This window comes from Narcine bancroftii, chromosome 9, assembly GCF_036971445.1.
Source record: "Narcine bancroftii isolate sNarBan1 chromosome 9, sNarBan1.hap1, whole genome shotgun sequence".
Lineage (NCBI taxonomy): Eukaryota > Metazoa > Chordata > Chondrichthyes > Torpediniformes > Narcinidae > Narcine > Narcine bancroftii.
Genome location: NC_091477.1, coordinates 57187913 through 57210807, shown reverse-complemented (window position 1 = coordinate 57210807; position 22895 = coordinate 57187913). Strand labels below are relative to the sequence as shown.

Here is a 22895-nt window from a genome sequence, read left to right as displayed (position 1 = left end):
TCAAATGGGTGACTGATTGTGGGCAATAACTCTAGCAGGATTATTTGCCATGCCCTTTTTCTATTGGTACAGATATCCTTTGATTTACACACTTTTCAAGTTTTATGCCTAATGAGCTTGTATCCAGGTGCAGGACCATTTTTAACCAGGAATATATTTATCACTGTGACATGAAACTATTGGAAGATCGTTTTATCCTGAGATTAAAGTTCATAATACTTACTCAGGCCTGTGTGTGGGAGGGCGGGGTTTGCGGGCGATCGAGTTGGACAACGACAGTGCGGGAGCATCGGCTCTCGCTGCAGGGCGGCATCTCAGCGGATCAGCGGCCCCGTCACCGTGAGTCGCGGGTCGGCCTGCGGCAGGGAGGGGGAGTGGGCAACGGTCCTGGCGAGGTCAGGCCCCCCCCTGAGTTTCTGCCGGACCCCCCTTGACCTGCTGAGTTTCTCCCGGACTCCCCTTGACCTGCTGAGTTTCTCCCGGACCTCCCTTGACCTGCTGAGTTTCTCCCGGACCCCCCTTGACCTGCTGAGTTTCTCCCGGACCCCCTTTTCTTTCCGTGCCGGTGTTCCAGGACCTTTCCAGGGCAATCTCCGCACTCAGGACCACGCTGGGATCCCGGTCAGCGGTGGAGGAGCAGGTGAGCGCGACTAATCCCGATCCAGCCCACGCCACTCCTGAGATTGGCGGGGGGTTCCACCAGCCTCGCTCTCCATGTGTACTCCGGCCACCCGCCACTGGTCCGGTGGGAAGGCGCAGGGCGGCCGGCGGCCGGCGCCCCCATCGCCCGGCGGGGAGCCCCAATCTTCCCTCCAGCATCCCGACTCCATCTGCAGCTCCAAGAAACGCTGTGCCACTGGGGTTCCGGGCACTGGGAAGCGGCCTTGGCTTCCCCTGACACCGGCCAGGTCGCGCTGCGGTGGGGGGGTGGGCGGGGGGACACGACAGCATGTTTATAAAACCACCCACCACTACTTTTCAAGTGCCAGGATTTTTCTCTCTCTCTCTCACCCTGGGACACAGCGGTTACTGTGCATGCGCTATACTGGCGCGGCGGCCAGCGGGCCACCTTTAATACATTTTTGATATGATCTTGCGGGCCAAATATAATTATATCACAGGCCAAATTTGGCCCGCGGGCCAGAGTTTAACATGTGTGCTCTATGGCTTAGCTCTCTATGCGTATTCCAACATGAATCCATCAGCAACATAACGTGAACCAATGTAAAACTCTCACATTATACAACACATAATGAAATATTGACTCAATGCATTATCACATCTTTCAAATGTCTATTCCCTCTTTACCTTGGAGCTGAACTCCTCGAGCTGTTCCATACACATCCATAATCACCCACAGAGGTTGGGCCACCAACAACCCTGTCATGAGAAGGTATTCTCTCCCTTCATTCACATTGTACAAGAAAAAGCCTTGAGTGTTCACCCAGAAAGAAATGACATCTCCCTCTTGTATAGAATCTCCTGGTAATGCTTTTGCCCAGAAGCCGTAAATATTCTCCAGGTCTGGGCAGATGAACTTTGGAAGTGCACTAAGATCCATAAGGGAAGGGTTGAATATGGTACAGCCTAATCGTAATGTTCCACTCCAAGTTAAGTCCATATTAGTGATCTTCAGTCTCACTTTCTCCTGGATGAGGATGGGACGGTTGGTGAAGGTGATCCCATTGCAGAATCCAGATTTTCTCCATGCAAACTTATGGAACAAATCCAGGTTTATCGCAGACCCTTTGGTGTATGGATGGAAGAAGAGAGGATTGTGTGAGATATTTACTTTTTGGCAATGCTTTGTAATTCTTTTACAAATGATCAGTTGGTTATTTCCTCGCTCTTGTTCTGCAAAAGAATCAGAGAGAAGCGATGGTTAATTCAGAACAACAGTTTTCTGTTTTACTGCTATTCAACAGTACTAATGAAATACAAAAGCAAAATACCATGGGTCCAATTTATGAAATACCAATCCCCAAGAATTGTCAGAGTATTCTGAAGACATTTGTGCCTTTAATGACCATTTATGAAAGGAGAAATAGTGTGAATGTTTATTAGAAATATAGGTGAATTTTCCCAGCAGGTTCTATTTTTAAGCAAAAATTAAAGTAAAATGAGTTTAATATCGTGCAGAATTGGGCTTTATTGATCATTTACTATTTGGAAATGTTACAGAGTTCTGTGTTGTGTATTGGCTTATGTGTTGTGTGGTTTTATGTTAAAAAGTGACCTTGGCCTTAGAGAGCCAAGGTGAAGATGGACTGCTGAGAGAGTGGGAGACGGACTGAGCATGTGCAGAAAATGATCTAAAAATTTCTGGACTTGGATGATAAACCGTCCAGTAGGGTGTGGCTGTGGAATGGAAGGAAGCCCAAGCAGAGTTATTGTCTGGAAGACAGTTTAGAATGCATTTTAAAAGGGATGAACATTTCGAAGGCAAGGATCCGGACCAAGCCAGTTCCTCTCTCTGCAAGCAACACAAGAAGACAACTTCGAATTTTGTGATCTCTCTCAAAGATCTTTTGGCTTCAGTTTACCAAACAAACTGAATTTTGTTTATGATCTTTGCCTTGGTTGAGATCGAAGTTTTGTGTTTGTTTTGTGTCTAAGTTTTTCTATGGGCTGGTTGGAAATATAACTTAGACTTTAATTACATATGTTATATTTAGGCTGGGGAATTTATTAGTTTTACACCGTTATAGAAATTTGCATAGTAACCAGTGGGCATTGTTATAAAAGGGGGATTTTGAATTAAAGTTTGAAGGTGAATTTTTGTTAATAAAGTAATTGTTCATCTTTACCCCTGTGTGATATGCCTTCTTTGTGGTGGCTAGTTTGATCTTGTAACAGGGAATAACCCAACAAAGGAAAATTAATGGATTCTTCATCAATGGAACATTTCACACTGATTGGCTTGGGAAAGCACTAATTGGAACAATATTTACATTGCAGATATAATATTATTAACTATGACAACATCATCCATCTTGCATTTATCCTTAGATTCTTCACACCACTTGTCCATGTTGATTGAATCATCCACCTAAAGTTGACCATTTGCCTGCATTTGGCCCCTTTCTCTCTCAATCTTTCCTCTGCATGTACCTGTGCAAATGCCTTTTAAACATTGTAACTGCACCAACCTCAACCACTCCTTTCGGCAGCTCATTTTGCACACCTATCACATTCCGTGTGAATTGGAGAAGTAATAAGAAAATAAATTCTCTTCATCATTTAATCATTGTAACTTCAACAAATGAATTGAACTAAGCCTTGTAATGACAAGGTGTGTAAAGTTTCCCATAAAGACTATGAGATTATATTTCTTTGGCTAGGCTTCGCGGACGAAGATTTATGGAGGGGGTAAAAAGTATATAAACTCCTGATAACTGGATACATTTGTGAAACTGGAAGTCAAAACAGATGATGGAGAAATTGAAGATTCTCAGAGAACCAGATGGAAGAGGGAAAGGGGGGGATCCTGAATACATCCAGGGAACATCTGCATAGGAGACAAGATTTAAACCAATTACATTGGCTAAAATGATTCCAGTCTCTGAGAAAAAGGATAAAAAGGGGAAGGACCTTGTTGACACACTTTGAGAAGTCAAGCTAATCATCAGGGGACGAGGAACAAGGACAGAGGAACTAGTGCCCAGCTCTGCGCATGGTCCCTGGTTTCTTTCATGTATCATTCTCAAGAATCCTTTGGAGTAACTTACAGACTTTATCTAAATATTAGTTTGCAACAAGAAAGGCTGGGTTGTAGTGGGTAGAAGGAAACTGGAATGTGTGATAACAAAGCCACAACCCCCTTGCATCTCCGCACTAGTCATTTGGTTGTTCGGTGGCTGGGACCCTTTACTCAGCTCAGCGCTACATGACTTGATGCCCGAGATTGCACATGGGAACCTGCAGCAACACCGAGACTGTATGCGGGGACCTGCTGCAGCTCCGAGACTGTATGTGGGGACCAGCAGCAGCACCGAGACTGTATGCGGGGACCTGCTGCAGCTCCGAGACTGTATGTGGGGACCAGCAGCAGCACCGAGACTGTATGCGGGGATCTGCAGGACCAAGACTGTATGTGGGGACCTGCAGCAACACCGAGACTGTATGTGGGAACCTACAGCAACACCGAGACTGTAAGTGGGGACCTGTAGCAGCATCGAGACTGTATGTGGGGATCTGCAGCAACACCGCGACTGTATGTGGGAACCTGCAGAGCCAAGACTATATGTGGGGACCTGCAAAAGCACCGAGACTGTATGTGGGGACCTGCAGCAACACCGAAACTGTATGTGGTGACCTGCTGTAACACTGAGACTGCACCCCTTTAATTGTGTGAAGACCTGAAGAGATGAAAATGTGTTTTACTTTGCCAAGGAACTCAAGGGGGCTTGGCAAATGTTGGTGGTTCTACGTCCCCTCTCTCCAGACACGTGATCTCCAGGACTTTGGTGCACTGTTAGCCAGAATCAGACACTACAAAGATAAAGACTGCACAACAGGCTTTAATCCACGAAGACTTCCATAGAGCCAGGCTGGCTGTGGCTGTAGCAACGCTGAGTGAGGCCTCGGGAGGCCGGCGCAGGCTTATATCCCGGAGGGTGATTGACACTTGACTGGGTGGGGCTTGATCCATTCAGGTGTTGTCCTGTCCCCTTACACTCCTGCAGGTACAAAGGTTGCCCCCTGCAGTAGGCCGGTGGTACAGTAGGCCAAAGGTTTCCCCCTGCAGTAGGCCGGTAGTGTACCACCACAAGGACCATGACTACAATTATCTGGAGGATTTGTATTTCCACAGGCATATTTTCATTGTCTCAGAACCAAGCAAGTGTGACACATTTCCTGAAAGCCTTGGGCATTGAGTACCATCACAAGCAGAAGAACCAGGTCTTTCTTCCCACTACTTTTCACTTGGGCACCTTCACACTGTCGATTGCAATAACAGGGACCTCCCAGTGGCCAATCATTTCAAATCCACACATTATTCCCACACCATCATGTCAGGGGAGTAGCCACATTCAAATGTTAGGGGGACTGAGCACCCCTCCCGTTACGCCACTGCAGCATGTGAGCCCACGGCCTCATCCACTGATTGTAAATTGGAGGAACAACACCTAATATTTTGTCTGAGCCCTCTCCAACCAGAGAAAATCAACATCAACTTCTCCAATTTTAGTTAACCCTCTCCCTGAGTCTCTCTCTCCCGCACCCCCCCTCCAGCTCCCTATCCCCTTCTCTTTCTACTCCCATCAGTGAGCTCATCCCTTCCCATTATGCCTCAACTCTTCTCACTTCTCCCCCTCCCACCTGTAATCATGTTAGCCTTGTGCTCCGCCCCCTGCCCCTTCCTCCCTCCCCCCACTTCATTATTCAGGTGCCTGCCTGGTTTCCCCCCCCCCCCCCCCCCCAGCCCCTTATACCTTGATGAAGGGCCCAGGCCTAAAACATTAGTCACCCTTTACTCTCTGTGGATGCTTCATGACCTGCTGAGTTTCTCCAGCATATTTGCATATTGGACTCAGCCCCCACCATCGGCACTTTCTTGTTGAACTTTGTTTCTCAGTGGGGAAGGACCACAGTCTAGAATCTTTCCGCTACTGTACATTAAGGGACAAGATCGGTAGAACAGTAGAAGGTGGACGAACATATTAGTAGCATGTGAATATTGTGAAATTAAAATAAGGAGCAAAGCCATTGAGGGTTGTGGTGAAACCATTGGGAGTGTTCAGATGAAAACTCTTTAATTTCCAGTTGTGGCAATGATTGCTAACAAAAGGAAATCGAGGTGTGTCCATCCAGAGTTTGTTGGGACACTCCTAGGGTCACCAAGGTGTCTCAGCAGATTTTTTTTTCTCCAAAAAGTAGACTTTATTCACAAGTTATTTACAAAAGAGAAAACTGTTCAACATTTCTTCACATCTTTGTGTCATGTCCACACATTCCCATCATGGTACATTGTAATATACACTCTCTATTTACACCATTGCCACACTGTGGCACCTTGTCATTTCTCCCCCCCCCCCTCTGTTTGTTTTGAAAAGCTTCTTTTTTGTCTCAGCTCCGCCTTCCCGACAAAGCCCTGAGGTTCATCTGCGCCAAGCCTCAGTGTGTCCCTCAGCACATACTCCTGCAGCCTGGAATGTGCCAGTCGGCAGAATCCCCGGCCCGACGTCTCCATATGCTGGAAGGGCAACAAGTTTTGGGCAGATGGAGTTAGTGGTCTTCCAGCAGTACTGGATGTTCGCTTCTGTGTGTGTTCCGTAGATCAGAGTCTACGCTGCGGCCGGGAATGAACCATGACAAGGACCCTTGCGTCCTTCTCCCCACGCTCTTAGCAACTACATTCTGCAAAGAGGTGGGCAAATGTCTCCACTCCACCGCAGTCATCTTGGGGACAACGCGAGTTGTGCGTAATGTACTTGTTGTACAGGAAGGATCTGACTGGGAGGGTCCTCTCAGCACCAGCCAGGCCAAGTCCTGATGTTTGTGGCAAATTTCAGATTTCTTGTCAGAGTACATACATGACATCATCTACAACCCTGAGATTCTTTTTCACAGGCAAGCACTTTTTTTTTTTAATTTTTTTTATTTTTCACACCATAAATCACATTAGCCATGATATACACTTTTTCTTTTTCACACATATACAGTGACTTTTTCTCCCTCCTCCCAGGCCACCCCCCCACCCCCCCCCCTCTCATCCATTTTAGGTATACAATCTAGGTTGCATTAAACCAGTCAGACAATGTTGTCATTCAACAAAAATACACCAGAAATTCTACTGAGTCCATTCTTTTCTTTCCTTCTCCTTCCATCAACTTAGGTAATGTTTGTCCCCGGTAGGTTTTCGCTATTGTATTTAATGTAAGGCTCCCATATTTGTTCGAATATTTCAATATTATTTCTTAAACTATATGTTATTTTTTCTAATGGAATACATTTATTCATTTCTATATACCATTGTTGTATTTTCAAGTTATCTTCCAATATCCAGGTTGACATAATACATTTTTTTGCTACGGCTAGGGCTATCTTAACAAATCTTTTTTGTGCATCCTCCAAATCAATTCCAAATTCTTTGTTTTTTATGTTACTTAGGAGAAAGATCTCTGGATTCTTTGGTATATTGTTTTCTGTTATTTTATTTAATATCTGATTGAGATCATCCCAAAATTTTTCTACTCTCTCACATGTCCAGATTGCATGAATCACTTTTGAGGAGGCATTCCACCAAATGATCTGGACAGTCTGCTTGGGCAGCCACCCCATCAAGCAGTCGTCTCTCAGTGTTTGCAGGGCCTTCCGCTGACCACTGCTGGATGGCCTTGTGCTTGAAGGTGCTTTCCTGGAAAAACCTGGTGTGGCAAAGTCCAGGTGACTGGGACATTGCGGAGCATTGGGGCCAGGCCCTTTCACCGCATTGTGTCATGTTGAGCCTCATCCTCATTGAGGTTTCTAAAATCATGTGGGACACAGATGAGTCATTGCCCTTTTCCCCAGAGTGGGTGAATCTGAAACTTGAAGCTTTAGATTTAAGGTGAAAGATTTAAAAGGGGCCTGAGGGGCACCTTCTTCACACAGAGGGTGGTGGGGATATGGGGACAAGCTGCCAGAGGAAGCGCTAGTTGCAGAATATTGCATCATTTAAAAGATGTTGACAGATTCATGAGCAGGAAAGATTTAGACGGACATGGGTTAGGTGTAAGCAACTGGGACTAGCTTGGCTTGTATGGAGAAGTTGGCCTGGTTTCTGTGCTCTTGGGATCTAAAAAATAGAACATTTGTTTTTCTCACAGGTCAATGATTGAGTTTACAGCAGGTCCAGATAATGAAGCATTAGTTTCAGGAGACGGAAGAGCCATTGGCAATTGCAGGAAGGGTCTCCACCATCAACGAGGCTGGGATCCCACCTTCAGTCAGCCTTGGTGAAATTCTGCCCAGACTTCATCTGGCTCTTTCACGTGCAGGTTTGCTGCAGCGTCTCGGTTTCCTTGGCAGTTAGTTATTTCCAGTGTCGAGGCTTGTCCTGAACTTAGGTTTTGTGCAACAACTTACTTCTTCTTTGAGTAACCGGGGCTAAACATGCACTGGCTGAAAAGTCATCATCACGTTGGATGAGGCAGTTATAATTGTGAGTTACGAGCTGGTCACCACTTTCACAGATGGAACCAACAACAAACCTGTGCATTACCTTCTGGAGAGGTTCCTTCTGATATTACTATCAATACTTCATATCCATTTGTGGAAAATCAACACTCACACCCTTGCAGTAAGTTGAAACAAGAGATTTTATTCTTTTACTTTCAGTGTGGGTGGAAGTGAAACTTGTCTGTTGAGGATGAAACCAACAGTTCAACATACCTGAGGTGTGGGGGTGGTTGATAGGAACACATGCCACACCATTCAGGTTCAAGGGTTTCCTTTAAATAGAAGAAAACTTCAAAGAAGCATTTTATTCCTGGAGTAAACCATTTCAAAACCAGAAAGCAAAACCAAAACATAGATTCTAGGAATCTGGGGGAGTCCAACTCAAGGGCACAAATTTAAGGTGAGAGGGTGTGGTGCACTAAGGTAGCAGCGAGCAAACACAAAACCCAAAAGACTGTACAACAGGCTTTATTCCAGTCTGAACACCAGTTCATGCCTTGGTGGTTCCCCGTGTGACTGGCTCAGAAGGGGCCGGCCCAGGTCCATATTCAGGTGGGCTGATTGACAGCTGGCCAGGTGGAGTCTGCCCCTTAGGTGGTCTTCCTGCAGGTACAGAGATCGCCCACTGCAGTCGGCTGGTGGTCGTATCGCCACAGAGGGAAAATATTTATGAAAGAACCAGAGGTGCAGCTCTTCACAAAGAACGAGCTCCCAAAGGAAGGGGTAACATTTAAAAGAGAGGTACACAGGTGGGAAAGATTTAGAGCGACGTGGCCGGACGCTGGCCAAACCAACTATCTTGGTCAGCACCGATGATGGGCTGAAGGGTCTGCTCTGATGATCCAAAAACTCTAAGAAAAAACCTTTTTCCTTCAGAAGTCAACAATGACAGCAGGTCCAGGAAATGAAGCATTAGTCCCAGGACACTGAAGAACCATTGGCAATTCCAGAAACGTCCTGTTTGTCACTGGAGTTCATTCCCAATTTCCCAGTTGAGAAACCAGAACACCAACTCATTCCACATCATTGCAAAATATGCTTCAAAAAGCAAGGCACACCAATCCTGTTACCTCAAGAATAATCTCATGACTCTTTAAATTTAGAGATACAGCATGGTAATAGGCCCTTCCAGTGTTTGAGCCCCCGTTGCCCAGTACACTCATGGGATCAATCAACTGACTAACCCCACCCCCCCTCCCCCACCCATGTGCGAGGAAACTGGAGCATCTGGATGAAACATAGACAAGTCTCACAGATACGGACAGTGGCGGATTCGACCCAGGTCACTGACACTGTCATCGCTAACTGTGTTGCCAAGGGCAGTGATTTGGTATTCCATCTCTCCCACAAGTCTGGGAAAAAAAGTCCCCCGTCTCTTGTATGAATAGTTTCCGTTTGTGGGGCCATTACTTATATTTAAGATGTACATTGGTTCTGAAGTGAACCCTCCTCCTCCAGCATTGCAGGATACTGGTTCTGGAGATATGTAGCTCATGTGGAGCTCATTTCCTATGGCCTCAAAATCTCACAGAATTGAGGATGGCACAGTTAGTGTAGCAGTTAGCGCAACACTGTGACAGCGCCAGCAACTTGGACAAGTTTGAATCCCGCACTCTCTGTAAGGAGTTTGTACATTCTCGCCGTGTCTGTGTGGGCTTCCTCTGGGTGCTCTGCTTTCCCTCCCACCCTTCAAATTTTCTGCGGAGGTGGTTGTAGGTCACTTGGATGTAATTGGGCGGCACGGACTTGAGGGCAAAAAGGGCTGCTGAAAAAAGAGACTGACAAATAGAACTGAAATGAAGAGAAAGCATAGATGATTCACAATCTCGCTGACTGGCATGTACTCAGTGACAATGCTCATCGGTTCAATATCTCCAAAGGTTGTATTGTACTGAGAGGTGAGAAACTGGAGAATTAGGATCAGAGATCTGTCCAGTCGATTCCAGTTGGTGTGGTGACACAATGCTTTGTCAGAACAATTTATGACTGGTTTGAACCAGAAATTGCTGTTTTTCCAAAGGCATAACATTGCTGCTGGTCATGCAACACTAAGACTTACGGTAAACAAGCAGCTGCTGTGAGCGTCTCTGTCTTTCCTGGGCTGTCACACTGGTTCAATCACACCACAGCTATCTTTGGTCAAAAATTCACCTAAAGTGTTCTACAAATTTGCCATTTGGCAGTTTAAATTCCCACTTGTTAACAGTTCCATGTTCAAGTTGTGGTTATAGTGTGTCCTCATTTCCCGTGTGACTTTCCTTCTACCTTGTTGAGCACATCTGATGTAATCCAGTTGGCAGGTGGGGAAATTCCAAGGCCACTATCCAAAATAGTGTACACAAACATCAATGAGTGGTTCTGTGTACACAATCAGTCTATTTTGATTGTGCAACAACCCCTTCACTCTTTCTACTTGTGCTTTCATTTTGTAATTAGAAATTACGTTATTGGTAATAATATTATCAGTGATAACATTATTCCACCAGAGGAAACAATGTCTCTGTTCTTTCACAAAAGCCTCTTTAAATGAATGGCCCTTGATTTTCCTTTGCAAATGCACTCTGAAGGAATCTTGGAATATGAAGGAATTACATGACTATCCTATCGATGCCCCTTCACGATGTTAGGGGCAGAGAGGTGCAGCAGGTAGTGCTGTTGTCTCCTCACCCCAACAATCCAACTTTGATCCTGACCTTGGCTGTGAGGTGTTTGCATATTCCCCCTGTGAAAGTGTGGGTTTCCTTGTGGTGGGGGAAGGAGGGCTCTGGTTTCCTCCCACATCCCAAGGTCAGTCACCCGGTTGAATGTAACTACATGTTAAAAAGTAGCTCTCCTGAGAGTTTCTAGGCGTGTTTTTTAATCCCTCAGTTATGAAGTAATATTGGCACAATTTCTGAAACTACTTTAACCAGCTCAAGCATGCTGCCAGGTTTTCCACATTTGTGAAACTCCTTACTTTGGTTTTTCCCCCGAAGTAATCACTCCCCCGAACGTGCTGTCCAATGCACGTGATGGAAGAAGACTGGAAGGCAAATTCCACACAGAACAGGTCATTCTCACAGCCTCATGAAACAGATGGAGGATTTACAAACAAAATCAAATGCTGGCCGTAGCCCTCGTGAGTTATACTGATTACATAGATCACACAGGGGCTTAATCTGTTAGTGAACTCAAAGAAAGATTTACTTAGCTTTTGCACAAATTAAATTTACAGGAAGGGACCTGCTGCTACAAATAACAACTCAAATAAGAAACACATGAATTTCTGCTCTTATACACAGTGGCCTCCACACTGTTTGGGACAATGGCATCTTTTTCCTTTATTTGCCCCTGTGCTTCACAGTTTTAAATTTGCAATCAAACAATTCACATGTAACGAAAGTGCGCATTCCAGATTTTATTCAAAGTTATTTTGGTTTGACCATGAGAAATTACTGCACTTTTTATACATGGTTCCCCCATGACAGGGCACCATAATGTTTGGGACATTTGGCTTCACAGGTGTTTGTGAGGACTCGAGTGTGTTTAATTGCTTCATTGGTGCAGGGATAAGAGAGCTGGGCTTGTTTCGAAGCTTTTGATCACCTCTAGAGTTTATAGTTGCCATTTTTCATCATGAGGACCAGATTTGTGCCAATGAAAGTCAAAAGAAGCCATTATGTGGCCGAAAAACAAGAATAAAACAGAAAGAGACATCGCCCAAACCAAAGTCAACAGTTTGGAACATCAATAAGAAGAAAGAGCGCACTGGTGAGCTCAGTTATTACAAAGGGACTGGTAGGACAAGGAAGACTCCACTGCTGATGACAGAAGAATTCTCATCATACTGAAGAAAAGTCCCCACACACCGATTCGACAGATCAGAAACACTTTTCATTAGGCAGGTGCAGATGTATCAATGATGAATATCCGTGGACAACTTCATGGCAAAATGAATTCTGAGGTGTTTCGAAACATCTCATCTACTAATCAAGTTTCAGCAAATCCCTCCAAACTCATTGGACGGTGCTTCACCCTACGATGATCCCAACCATACTGCCAAAGCAACAAAGGAGTTTTTCAAAGCTTAAATACTGGGAAATTATTGAATGGCCAAGTCAGTCACTCGATCTAAATCCAATTGAGCATGACTTCCATATGCTGAAAAGTTAAGGGTACAAGCCCCTGAAACAAGCAGGAGTTGAAGATGGCTGCAGTTGAGGCCTGCCAGAGCAACACCAGGGAATAGACCCAGCGCCTGGTGATGTCAATGAATCACAAACGTCAAGAAGTCACTGCAAGAAAGGGATATGCAACAAAGCACTAAACATGACAACTTTAATACACACATAATCGCTACATCCCAAATACTATGGTGCCTCGAAAGGAGGGAATAATATATCAAAAGTGCTGTCATTTCTACATGGTCAAACCAAACTGTGTACAAATACCCTTGAATAAAATGTGGAATGTGCATTTTAATCAAGTGAATTGTTTGATTACAATTATAAAACTGTGGAGCACAGGGGCAAATAAAGGAAAAAAGGTGTCTGGTCCCAAACATTAAGGAGGGCCCTTTATCTTGCACACATGTGTGCGCGCGTGTAATCTGATCTATTTATATTGAAACGTTTTATACCAGCTCTTAATGAGATGGAATGTATTTCCCCTGCCTTGCTTGCAAGTGCCCTGTGAGAACCCTGTGTGAAATGAGATCATTCATTTTAGAATGGACAGTCGATTTTCTCAATGATAGAGCTGAGAAGAATGTAGAGATTGGGGCTGACCATACTATATGGCCATTCTCAATGTCACAAGTACCTTTGACGTTAGATAATCTTTCTCATGTCTGATGGATCTCAGAAACACGTCTCCTTTCTCGCTCCACTGAATGGACATGCACATCATGATTCTGACCAATGGTTCCACTGCAGACAATCCAGATTGGGGTCAAGCAAGGCCATGCCTTCATACCAATCTGCTTCACAATCTCTTACTGTGATAGTGACGGTCACCTCCAACAAACTCTGCCTTGGGATAGAGCTGATCTACAGGATGGCTCTGCTCCAGAATCAAAGTCAATCATTTATGCAGGTCCACGTGCAGAGGTAATCAACGCTCACCAAGAGAAACGGCCTCCACAAAATAAAAGCCTCAACCAAGCTGTCCTCAACAGCAGTGCCATGACAATGACCCCTTCCCAATGTGAATCACTTTCTATATTTAGCGAGCCACTGTGAAAAATGAAATTCACTGCAGCCTTAGTACACAAGACAACACGGTTCGCGCAAAACTGTTTCCGTGCCGGCGAGTGAGACCTAGGTACAAATCCAGTCTGTAGGGGTTTGTACATTCTCTCCGTGTCCCCAGGGGCTCCGGTTTCATCCCACTGTTTGAATCGTACTGGGGTTTGTAGATTAATTGGGTGGTGCGGGCTCATGGGCCAAAATGGCCTGCTACCATGCTCTATGTCCAAATTTTAAAATTTAACTGTCTCATGGGAAAAAAACTTCAAAGATGTAGATTTAAACTTCTGTACAAAGTTGATGGTTTATCAGACGGCAGCGATTCCTGGTCTCCTCAGACAGACAGCTAAAAGTTCAGACAGTTCCACTAACACTGTCCCTCCAAATCCCCTGGCAGGGGAGGTAAACCAGTAACTCACTCCAAAAGGTCACTGACTGGTGGGAATGGCCTGCTATTCTAAGGCACATTGTTGTGGAGAGCATAAAGAGAATTTTACCATCCATCATGGTAGATACATCCTTGACCACCACCCCCACCCCACCCCCCCCCCCCCCAATGATGTAATCTCCTTGCCTCTTGGACAACATAAAACCAATGCAAGTGTTATTTCGAGTTAAAACATGTTTACCAGTACTGGCACACAAGAAATTAAACCCCTCCTATCCCTCTGCAGATGGTTCAGGAGCTATCAATACTTCACATTAAACAGAGAATAGCCAGGCAACAGTGTAAGATGAACCCAGGTAGGAGAAACAAACAAAAGCATGATCCAGATGCACAGTTTAAAGACAAGCACTGCCCAGTGAAAGCCTGTTAATGTTTAATGGGAGCAGCTGACAGGTGGTCAGTGACTGTTTCAGCCCAGTGAGGCATTGTTTCTCTGGCAGTTGCCACTGAGGTATCGACCATACCTGGGAACAGAACAATTTATTAACAGACATTATCAAAACTGCACCTAGATTTATGGTTGATAGCATTTCAGACCCTTTGAGATTTTCTATTTAACATCAATGGGGACAAGGTGTGCATAAATTAAAGGCTATAAATGTAACCAACATCATATGAATGTTATATTTACCAGAACTCCATAAATTGGGAGAACTATTAGATTTTTAAAATCAAATAATAAATATTATTTGTGTACTTATTTAATCTATCGACCACTGAAACTTTCTGATCTGTGTACGGATTCATTTTAGGTTACATTTTCTTGATCTCTGAGTCGATTTGCATCTATTTAGTCAAGGTGATTTGTCTTTTGTGGAAGCGATGGAGAGGGTGTAGAGGAGATTTACAAGGACATTGCTTGGATTGGAGAGCTGGGACGTTTTTCTCTGGAGCGAAGAAGAACAAGAAGAGACTTCATAGAGGTTGACAAAATTACGAGAGGCTGGAGAGCCAGCACCTTTTTCTAAGGATGAGAGCAGCCAATACCAGAGGACCATTGCACACAGTGAGGGGAGGAGAGACACAGAGAATGGTGGGTTCCTCGAATATATTGCCAGGGGCGCTGGTGGAGGCTGGTACAACAGGGGTATTTAAAAGACTCTTGGAGAGGCACATGGATGCAAGGTAGGGTCTAGGGATGGTTCAGTAGGTTTTCATAGGTTGGCACAACACCATGGGTGAGAAAGCCTGTTCTGTGCAAAATCATTGTTTAAAAAAAAGGAAAGGGTAGATACTGCTCCCCCAATCCAGAACAATGGCCAACTGAAGTACACACATAGTGGAACTGTCAGTAGTCACCCATCATTGAGGAAATATGACAATGGTTATCCCATTCCCAATCTCCCTCTGTATCTCTGTTTCTCCTTTGCAACTCTCCAAAATGAATCAGTGTATATGACCACGAGAAATATTAAAAAAAAATTAAAACAGCTTGCTCAAGTAGAGCTGCCTTCATACACTTCAGTGCTCTTGGGTTCAATCTGACCCTCAGTGTTGTCTGTTCAGTTTTCTTGTTCTAACTGTGATTGCGCTGGTTTCCACCTAGACCCCAGAAGCATGTGGGTCAGCAGGTTCATTGTCCTTTGCATGTAGCCCCTAGTGTGATTGAATGATAGAACCCTGAATTGTCAACAGGAATATGGAAAGAATCAAATGGGTTGGGTGGCCCAAATGAGGGCAGGATTCTGCCAGAGTGCAGTGAAATGGAAATTCTGATTCGAAAGGAGATCACAAAGGAATTTACACCAGTAATGAATTATTTACTTCAATCGAGCACTCCTCAGCGGGAGTGCTATAAATCAAAACAAAATGGGAATCTGACTCAAATATCATTATTGATGATAAGACTGGCCCAATTTATGTTATGACTGAATGACCAACACAATTAATGTAAGATATAGCCTGGTGCAATATGCATAAATTAAATTCTAATATACCCTGTCTATTTTTTAGTAGCGGGGAAGAAACAGGTACCATTTTACATTCTACTTGGACATGCTCTAACTCAAATTTAAGAATTTTATTAAACCAGATTATTCGGGAGCATTTGCCACCAAATCCAGAATTGTTTCTTCTTGGAAATATTGTGGACATAAGACCTAAAATGAGGCTGCCCAAGTGTTTTTAGAATTTATTAAAATTGCATTGACAGTGGTCAGGCAATGTACTGTGGTTACCTGGAAGTCTGATTCCCTTCCGGACATAGCCCGATGGAATGTGGAAATGCACAGTTGTGTTCCCCTGGAGAAAATCACTAAGAATTTAAGGAAGAAGTACAATACGTTTTTGCAGGTATGGCAGCCAGATTTACACAATGCAGGGTTGAATACTTTAGGCACTCCCACTATTTTTGAATCCCATATTTGAGAGCTAGGTAGAAAAAAAACCTGGACTTTCTGAACTGGATTCCAGATCCCAACAGTTCCTTTTTCCTTCTTTCTTTCTTTTTCTTCATTCTATTTCTTTATTATTTCTTTCTGTTCTTTCTTTTTCTTTTCAAGGGGCTTTTGTTTGGGGAGGAGGGATGGGGTCTATTCTTTTCTTTTATGGAAATTTGAAGAGTCTGTATCAGTGAGTCCTTTTCATTTATGTCTGACTTTGTGATGGTTAATTCTTAACATTTGTTTGATCATAAAACTAAAATAAAATATTCAAAAAAAATCAAATGGGTTAGAGTATAGAATGTGTGTAAATGGGTGCTTGGAGGTTTGCATAGATGTAATGGGGAAAGGGACTGTTTCCATGCTCCAACACTCCACAGTGGTGGAACAATAGAACATTACAGCACAGGAACAGGCCCATTCAGCCCTTTTTTTGCCTAGTCCCTCTGACCTGCACCCAGTCCATAGCCCTCCACACCTCTCCAATCCATGTACCTGTCCAAATTCTTCTTAAATGTTAACATTGAACCCATATTCACCACTTCACCTGGCAGCTCATTCCACACTCCCACCACTCTCTGTGTGAAGGAGTTCCCCTAAAAATTTTCCTTTTCACCCTTAACCCATGCCCTTTGGTTGTATCTCACCTACCCTTAGTAAAAAAGCCTATCTACCTTTACTTTGTGTATACCCTTCAATTTCAAATCCCTTGATCAAACCTCCCCTCATTCAGAATCAGACTATTGCATTGAACAAGTCATGAAATTCGGTGTTTTAGAGCAGCATTATAGCGCAAGCATTCATATTCTAAACCATTTTACAACATACCAAAAGCTCTCTTTATAACCCTATCCACCTGTGACATTATTTTCAGGAATTGTGTATTTGTATTCCCAAATCCCTCTGTTTTACCACTTCACAACAGAACTTTGATTCATTGCTTCTTGGCCTTTTGGCTAAGATCAAGTGCAGAACTTGGATTCAAATGAAATTGTTTGATTTGGGCACTGTATAAACAGGGTATTATCTAATTGTAGAGAATCACTTACAGTTCACATTCACTACCCTACCAGCACGATAGGTTGAGTTAGGTAAAAACAAGTTTCTTGCTGATACGTTATTGTAAGCATTTCACAACTAAAGGTGAAATGTTCAAGCAAAGACATTAATAAACATTGTTTGATCAAAGAGAAACTCAATTGAGAGAAAGTGAAGTCACTTTGAGAACATGTCAAAGTGACAATATTATCAGCAGCACAAATAATGATTTTATTGTCAAACATACAAATAAAATATAGATATTCCTGAAATTCATAGTCGCTGTTACCCAAACAGGTATTTGTAAAAAAAAACCTTCAGATAATTTCACCAGGAAAATCGTCTTTAAAGATGGGGAGTTTACTGAAGATCTGAAACCAAGGAGGGCCACTATCAAGGCCGTTTTATGGACAGAAATGGAGCATTTATTGCCCAGAGCAAGGTGATGATCGGCTGCCTTCCTGAATGCTGCGCCCCTCTGGTATAGGTACTCCCACAGTGTGGAGAATTCTATGATTCAGTACTAATGGTAAGGAAGGATGGTGATATTTTCCCAAATCAGGGCAGCAAGGGATGCTGAATGAGTCACTATGGTTACATTCACATGACAACTGGACATGAAGTGCATCAAGAGATATGGGGATAATGATTGAATAGAGATAGAAGATCAGGTGCAATTTCAATGAACAGCAGAGCAGGTTCAAAGAGCCTAACAGCTCACCCGTGTTCATGTCTCTGATGTTCTGATGTTCATAACTACTAAAATGGTAGTGGGTAGTCTTTTGTCCTTGCTGTAATAAGTCATATTCAAAGAAAGAAAAAAACATTTGAGCAAAATCATTGATGTCCTAATGTATTTTGGAATTAAAGGCAGAGTATATGGTTAATGGCAGGATTCTTAATAGTGGAGAAGGACTTTGGGGTCCAAATTCATAGATCTCCCAAGGTGGGCATGAGGGTTGATAGGGGTAGGTAAGGCAGCTAATGGGATTCTAGTTGGGGAATTGAGTTCAAGTGTCAAGAGGTAATGTTGCAGATCTATAAACGTCTGTTAGACCACACTTGGAATATTGTGTTCAGTTCTGGTCACCTTGTTACGGGATGTGGAGACTTTAGAGAGGATGCAGAGGAGATTTACCAGGGGGTTTCCTGGATTGGAGAATGAGACTTCTGAGGCAAGGTTAGCAGAGTTCTTTGGAGAAACGTGACTGTAAGATTATGAGAGGCCAGCACCTTTTCCCCCCAGGGCAACAGTAGCAAATTGTTAAAGAGAGGGCAGGAAAGTTTAAGGGAGACATCAGTGGTAGTTCTTTTTAAAAATACACAGAGAGTAGTTGGTGTCTGGAATGCTTTGACAGGGGTGGTGGTGGAGGCTGGAACAAATGGGAGATTTATGGGTCAGGCGCATGGATGCAAGTAAAATAGAGGTTTATAGGTGCAAGGTAGGGAAGGATTAGATTGTTGAGTAGGGCAGCATAACATTATGGGCTGAAGGGCCTGTACTGTGGTGAAACATTCTGTGTATTTCTCAAACCGTCAGAGGAACCGATCCTATTCTGCCAATGGAGAATCTAATTAATGACTTCCAAATTACACTCCGTTTCTTCACTTTGATTTGATACTTGTCCTGGAGTCTACAAAATCAAAGTTTTAGGTTTATTAGCATTTATGTAAATACAATGTACAAATGGAATTAAAGTCTTATTGTGAAGATGTTGCACCCGCAACGATAGATGCAGCGTTCAGAAGGATGTGCATAAAATCACAAGATTCTTTTTCGTGTGGGTGAGGCTACTTACTTCCATTTACACATCAGACTCAATGCTTACTCCAAATCAGCTCCCATAACACTGACATCATTTCTCAACAGCTGCACAAAATAAAAGATTTAGCCTGGGCTTAATAGTAAATTAGAAGCCCTGAGTTTCCATTCCACTTATGCTCCAAAGATATGTGTATATACTTTAGCACTCTAGATGTGTGTGTGGGGGGGGGGGGGGGGGAGTGTCAGAGAGAAAGAGAAAATACACATGCACCAATGTCATACAGTCACACATCAGGCAGACAGGACCTTCAGCCCTATAAGGTCTGGGCCGAACATCACTCACCTATATACACTTATCCTGTTTGACTCTCCTCCCGACATTCCCAAATTCAACCACTCTCCCATATTCTGGGGTAAGCAATAGCAGCCAATTAAGCATCCATGAGGGGACACTTGAACATCCAGCAGTACCCATCAGTCACAGGGAGAACATACTCCACAACACTGGTTCTCACCCTTTCTCTTTCCACTCACATCCCACTTTAAGTCATCCCTAGGCCCTTGGTGTTATGTGATTAGTCAGGGATTGCTTCAGGTGGGATGTGGGTGGGAAGCGAAGGTTGAGAATCACTGCTCTAGACCCAATTGTTACTGAAATATTTGGCTTGAGAAAAATGGCCATGGGCCCATTTCCTTTGGAGTTCTGAAACCGTGCACATGAAGAGTCAATGAGGTACAATTAAAACAATGGTTTTCAAACTTTCTCTTTCCACCCATATCCCACCTGAAGCAATCCCTTACTAATCACAGAGCACTGATAGCATAGGAAATACTTAAAGTGGGATGTGAGTGGAAAGAAAAAGGTCGAGAACCACTGTGTTACACCACCACAGGGACAGAGGTACTGTATTTCCAGAGAGAGCTTGCATTGTCCTCTCAAGGCCAATTAAGAATGGCTTCACCACAAGATTACATTCCAAGAATGGAAAAGTGCATTTGTCAGTTAAACAAACTAGTCATGTCATTGTTACATTGGCTTCCGGGAAGTTCCCCTGATGCAAATTGGTTCTCATGTTGGCATGGAAAATAACAACAAAAAAAAGAGACATCAAGACGCACTTATTTGACAGAGGGGCAGGTTGAGAGTCCCAAGGAGGTTCGATTCCTCGCACAAATGCAAATTCTTTAAAGACAATAAATAAGGGGAAGATTCAAAGGACGTTTCACTCACTACACTGGAATTTCCGTTGACACTTCCATTAAGGTGACCAATGAGACGTTTTTTGCAGAAAGTTCATTGTTTTTGCCAGTTTAATGGAACAGCAAAGACTTCTGCGCTAAAAATACTCATTTACAACTTTAAGAGCTTTTTAAATGACCATAGTTTAAATGCTGAGATCACTGAAGAATCTTTTAAAAAGTGCCTCCTTTTAGATTTCTTTATTAACGTTTGAGATTAGAACATTTCAAATGAGCCTGGAAATAATAATTAACAACAAATGTACTTGATTTGTACCAGGTCAAATAACAGGTTGTTACAAACCAGGAATACATTTTCAACACATTTAATACAGGTATCAAGGTGTGTAGCTCGATTCACACAAGCCTGCTGGTATCCATCCCCTTTGGAAGGAAGGTATGGATGGGACTAATGCAACAGAACTAGGACGATTTCAATGTCAGAGAGTTTTTTAAAAAACACGAACTTCCCAATTACACTCTGTATATTCTAACAGTCACGGATACCGCCCCGTCTTACCTCTGCGATCTTCTTTGACGCTGTTGTTCCCCATCGTGCGAGCGTGTCCCGTCCTCCTGTGTCGATGCTGCGGGCTGGCCGCGAACACTGAGAGCAGCAGTTACCAGCGGCCACGACGAGGCGGAGCTGAGTGCAGAAAATGAAACGCTTATTGTGCAATCAACGGCTCTCATGTTGAGACAGTGGGGATTTTCTGTGAGTGTTGCCTGCTGCCCACATCTGCCCCGGGGTGACCTTGTTGGAAATCTGTAAACCGGGCTGATTCGCTCCTGCAAAACGTGTCCCCTTTGCTCTTCCCCGCGCCCGGTGTCTCCGGCTCGACCCGCGCCGGTTTGCTCTCTCATCCCATTCACACGCCCACCCCGCTGCCAGGACCACACGTTTCCGCGACACTGTTGGCGAAATCAAGCCTTGCCCGCGCCCGGGAACCAAGTGGACGCTGCAGGTTCTGAGAATCCCACGACCAGAGTGTTTTCACCACTTTTTTCCCCTTTCCTTTCGGACACACCCGGTACCTGTAACTTTACCTTTAACGTTGCTTCGCTGCCGAATAATTCGGCCTGGTCTTCGAATTGGACCAACAGGGTCAACGCCGTGGTGAAGCCCTGCACCATCGTTAAAATAAAACCGTGCCTCTCCCTCAAGGTCCTCGAAAGGGATATTCACGCCTGTATCTAGACTACACTAATTCTCTGTAAACTGGGATTAGCCAGTCCTCCCCAACCCGCCTCCAATCGGTTCAGAATGCCACCAATAGGGTCCTGACAGGTGCCAAGAAGAGAGACCCCAATTCTGGCCCCCCTTCCAGTGGCTGTTGGTGCGGCTCAGAATCCACTGAAAGCTGCTGGTATTTACATACGAGGCCCTCAATGACCTTGCCCACCCCCAATATCTCCAATCTGTTTATGACCAACTCCACTCCCAAGCAGCTGAGGTCAGCTACTGCAGGACGCCTGGCTGTTCCACGCACACAAAGGGGAGACGGGCCCCCAAACTGTGGAACAGCCTTCCCCTGACCATTAAACCAGCTCCCTCCCTCCACCGCGTTAAATCCGGGTCATTAGCGTTTAACTTCTGAACCCCTATGTACGTTCCTGGCCGCCGACAGCACTGCACTATTCACTGCAAATATGGTCAAGAACATCTTAATCCGTTGATCGGTAAATAGTTAGGGTTGGGGTTGATTGCCTTGTTTTGAACAGCACTTTGGTCAATGCAAGTTGAAAAGAATAAATAAAGAACTTGAACTTGAACATGTGAGTGACCTGAGGTGGAGGGCTGCAGAAAAATCCCCCAGGGTGGAGTGAGGGCACAAGAGATCAAAGTGCAGCCAGTGGAAGAGATGGCATTGATGGTGAAGCTTCAGATAGGACTCGCTGTAAGAAAAGGATCAGACAACTCTTGGCCCATTCGGTTCAACGAATGGGGAGGCATATTTCCAATTACCCAGCTAAAATACTCAATGGACAGAAGTGGGTGAAAAAGGACAATTCAAAGGAATGAAGAAAGGGAGAGAAAACAAAATAATCATTTAGAAACCCCGACCTTTGGTATGTACTTACTGGTAAACAACAGAGCATGAATGTTCTGGTGGAGAGGGTCAAGAACTTCAAATTCCTGGGTCTCAACATCTCCAAGCTGCCAACCCTCAGGACAAGAAAAACTCCAGAGGGTTTTCAACTCACCATGCGACATCACAGGGACTAGACTTCACTCCATCGAGGACATTTACATGAAGCCGTGTCTTAAAAAAGTAGCCTCTATCCTCAAAGACCCCCACCACCCAGGCCATGCCCTCCTCACTCTGCTACCATCCGGAAAAAGGTACAGGAACCTCAGCGGCACAAGGACAGCTTCTTCCCCTCTGCTCTCAGATTTCTGAATGATCAATGAACCACAGACACGGCCTGACTTTTCATGCCCTATTATTTTATAGTAATGTTGAAGTTGGTCAATGATATAAACGTTTTCACTCTGACGCTGCCACAAAACTGAATGTCATAACAATTAAATCCTGATTCTGATTCTGATTCATGACCTGAATGGAGATCACAAAGCAAATACTGGCCGTACTTTTATAAAATCTTTTATATATGATTGCACCGACAATAAACTT

General features: G+C 44.1%; 1 protein-coding gene across 2 annotated transcripts in view; it reads right to left on the bottom strand.

Moving 5' to 3' along the window:
• The window catches only part of LOC138743675 (E3 ubiquitin-protein ligase NEURL3-like), a 28794-nt gene extending 7058 nt beyond the window's left edge, over nt 1-21736 (bottom strand). The window contains exons 1-3 of one of the 2 annotated variants that reach the window (XM_069899249.1): nt 21307-21736; nt 20780-20905; nt 1309-1854 (exon numbers count right to left, since the gene is read on the bottom strand). In XM_069899249.1, the coding sequence (XP_069755350.1) occupies nt 1309-1854; nt 20780-20813 (580 nt within the window). In that variant the 5' untranslated portion in view covers nt 20814-20905; nt 21307-21736. Of the gene's footprint in view, nt 1-1308; nt 1855-20779; nt 21080-21306 lie in introns of those variants that run through there. The other variant, XM_069899250.1, reaches the window with a different exon arrangement.
• Nucleotides 21737-22895: the final 1159 nt, after the last annotated feature.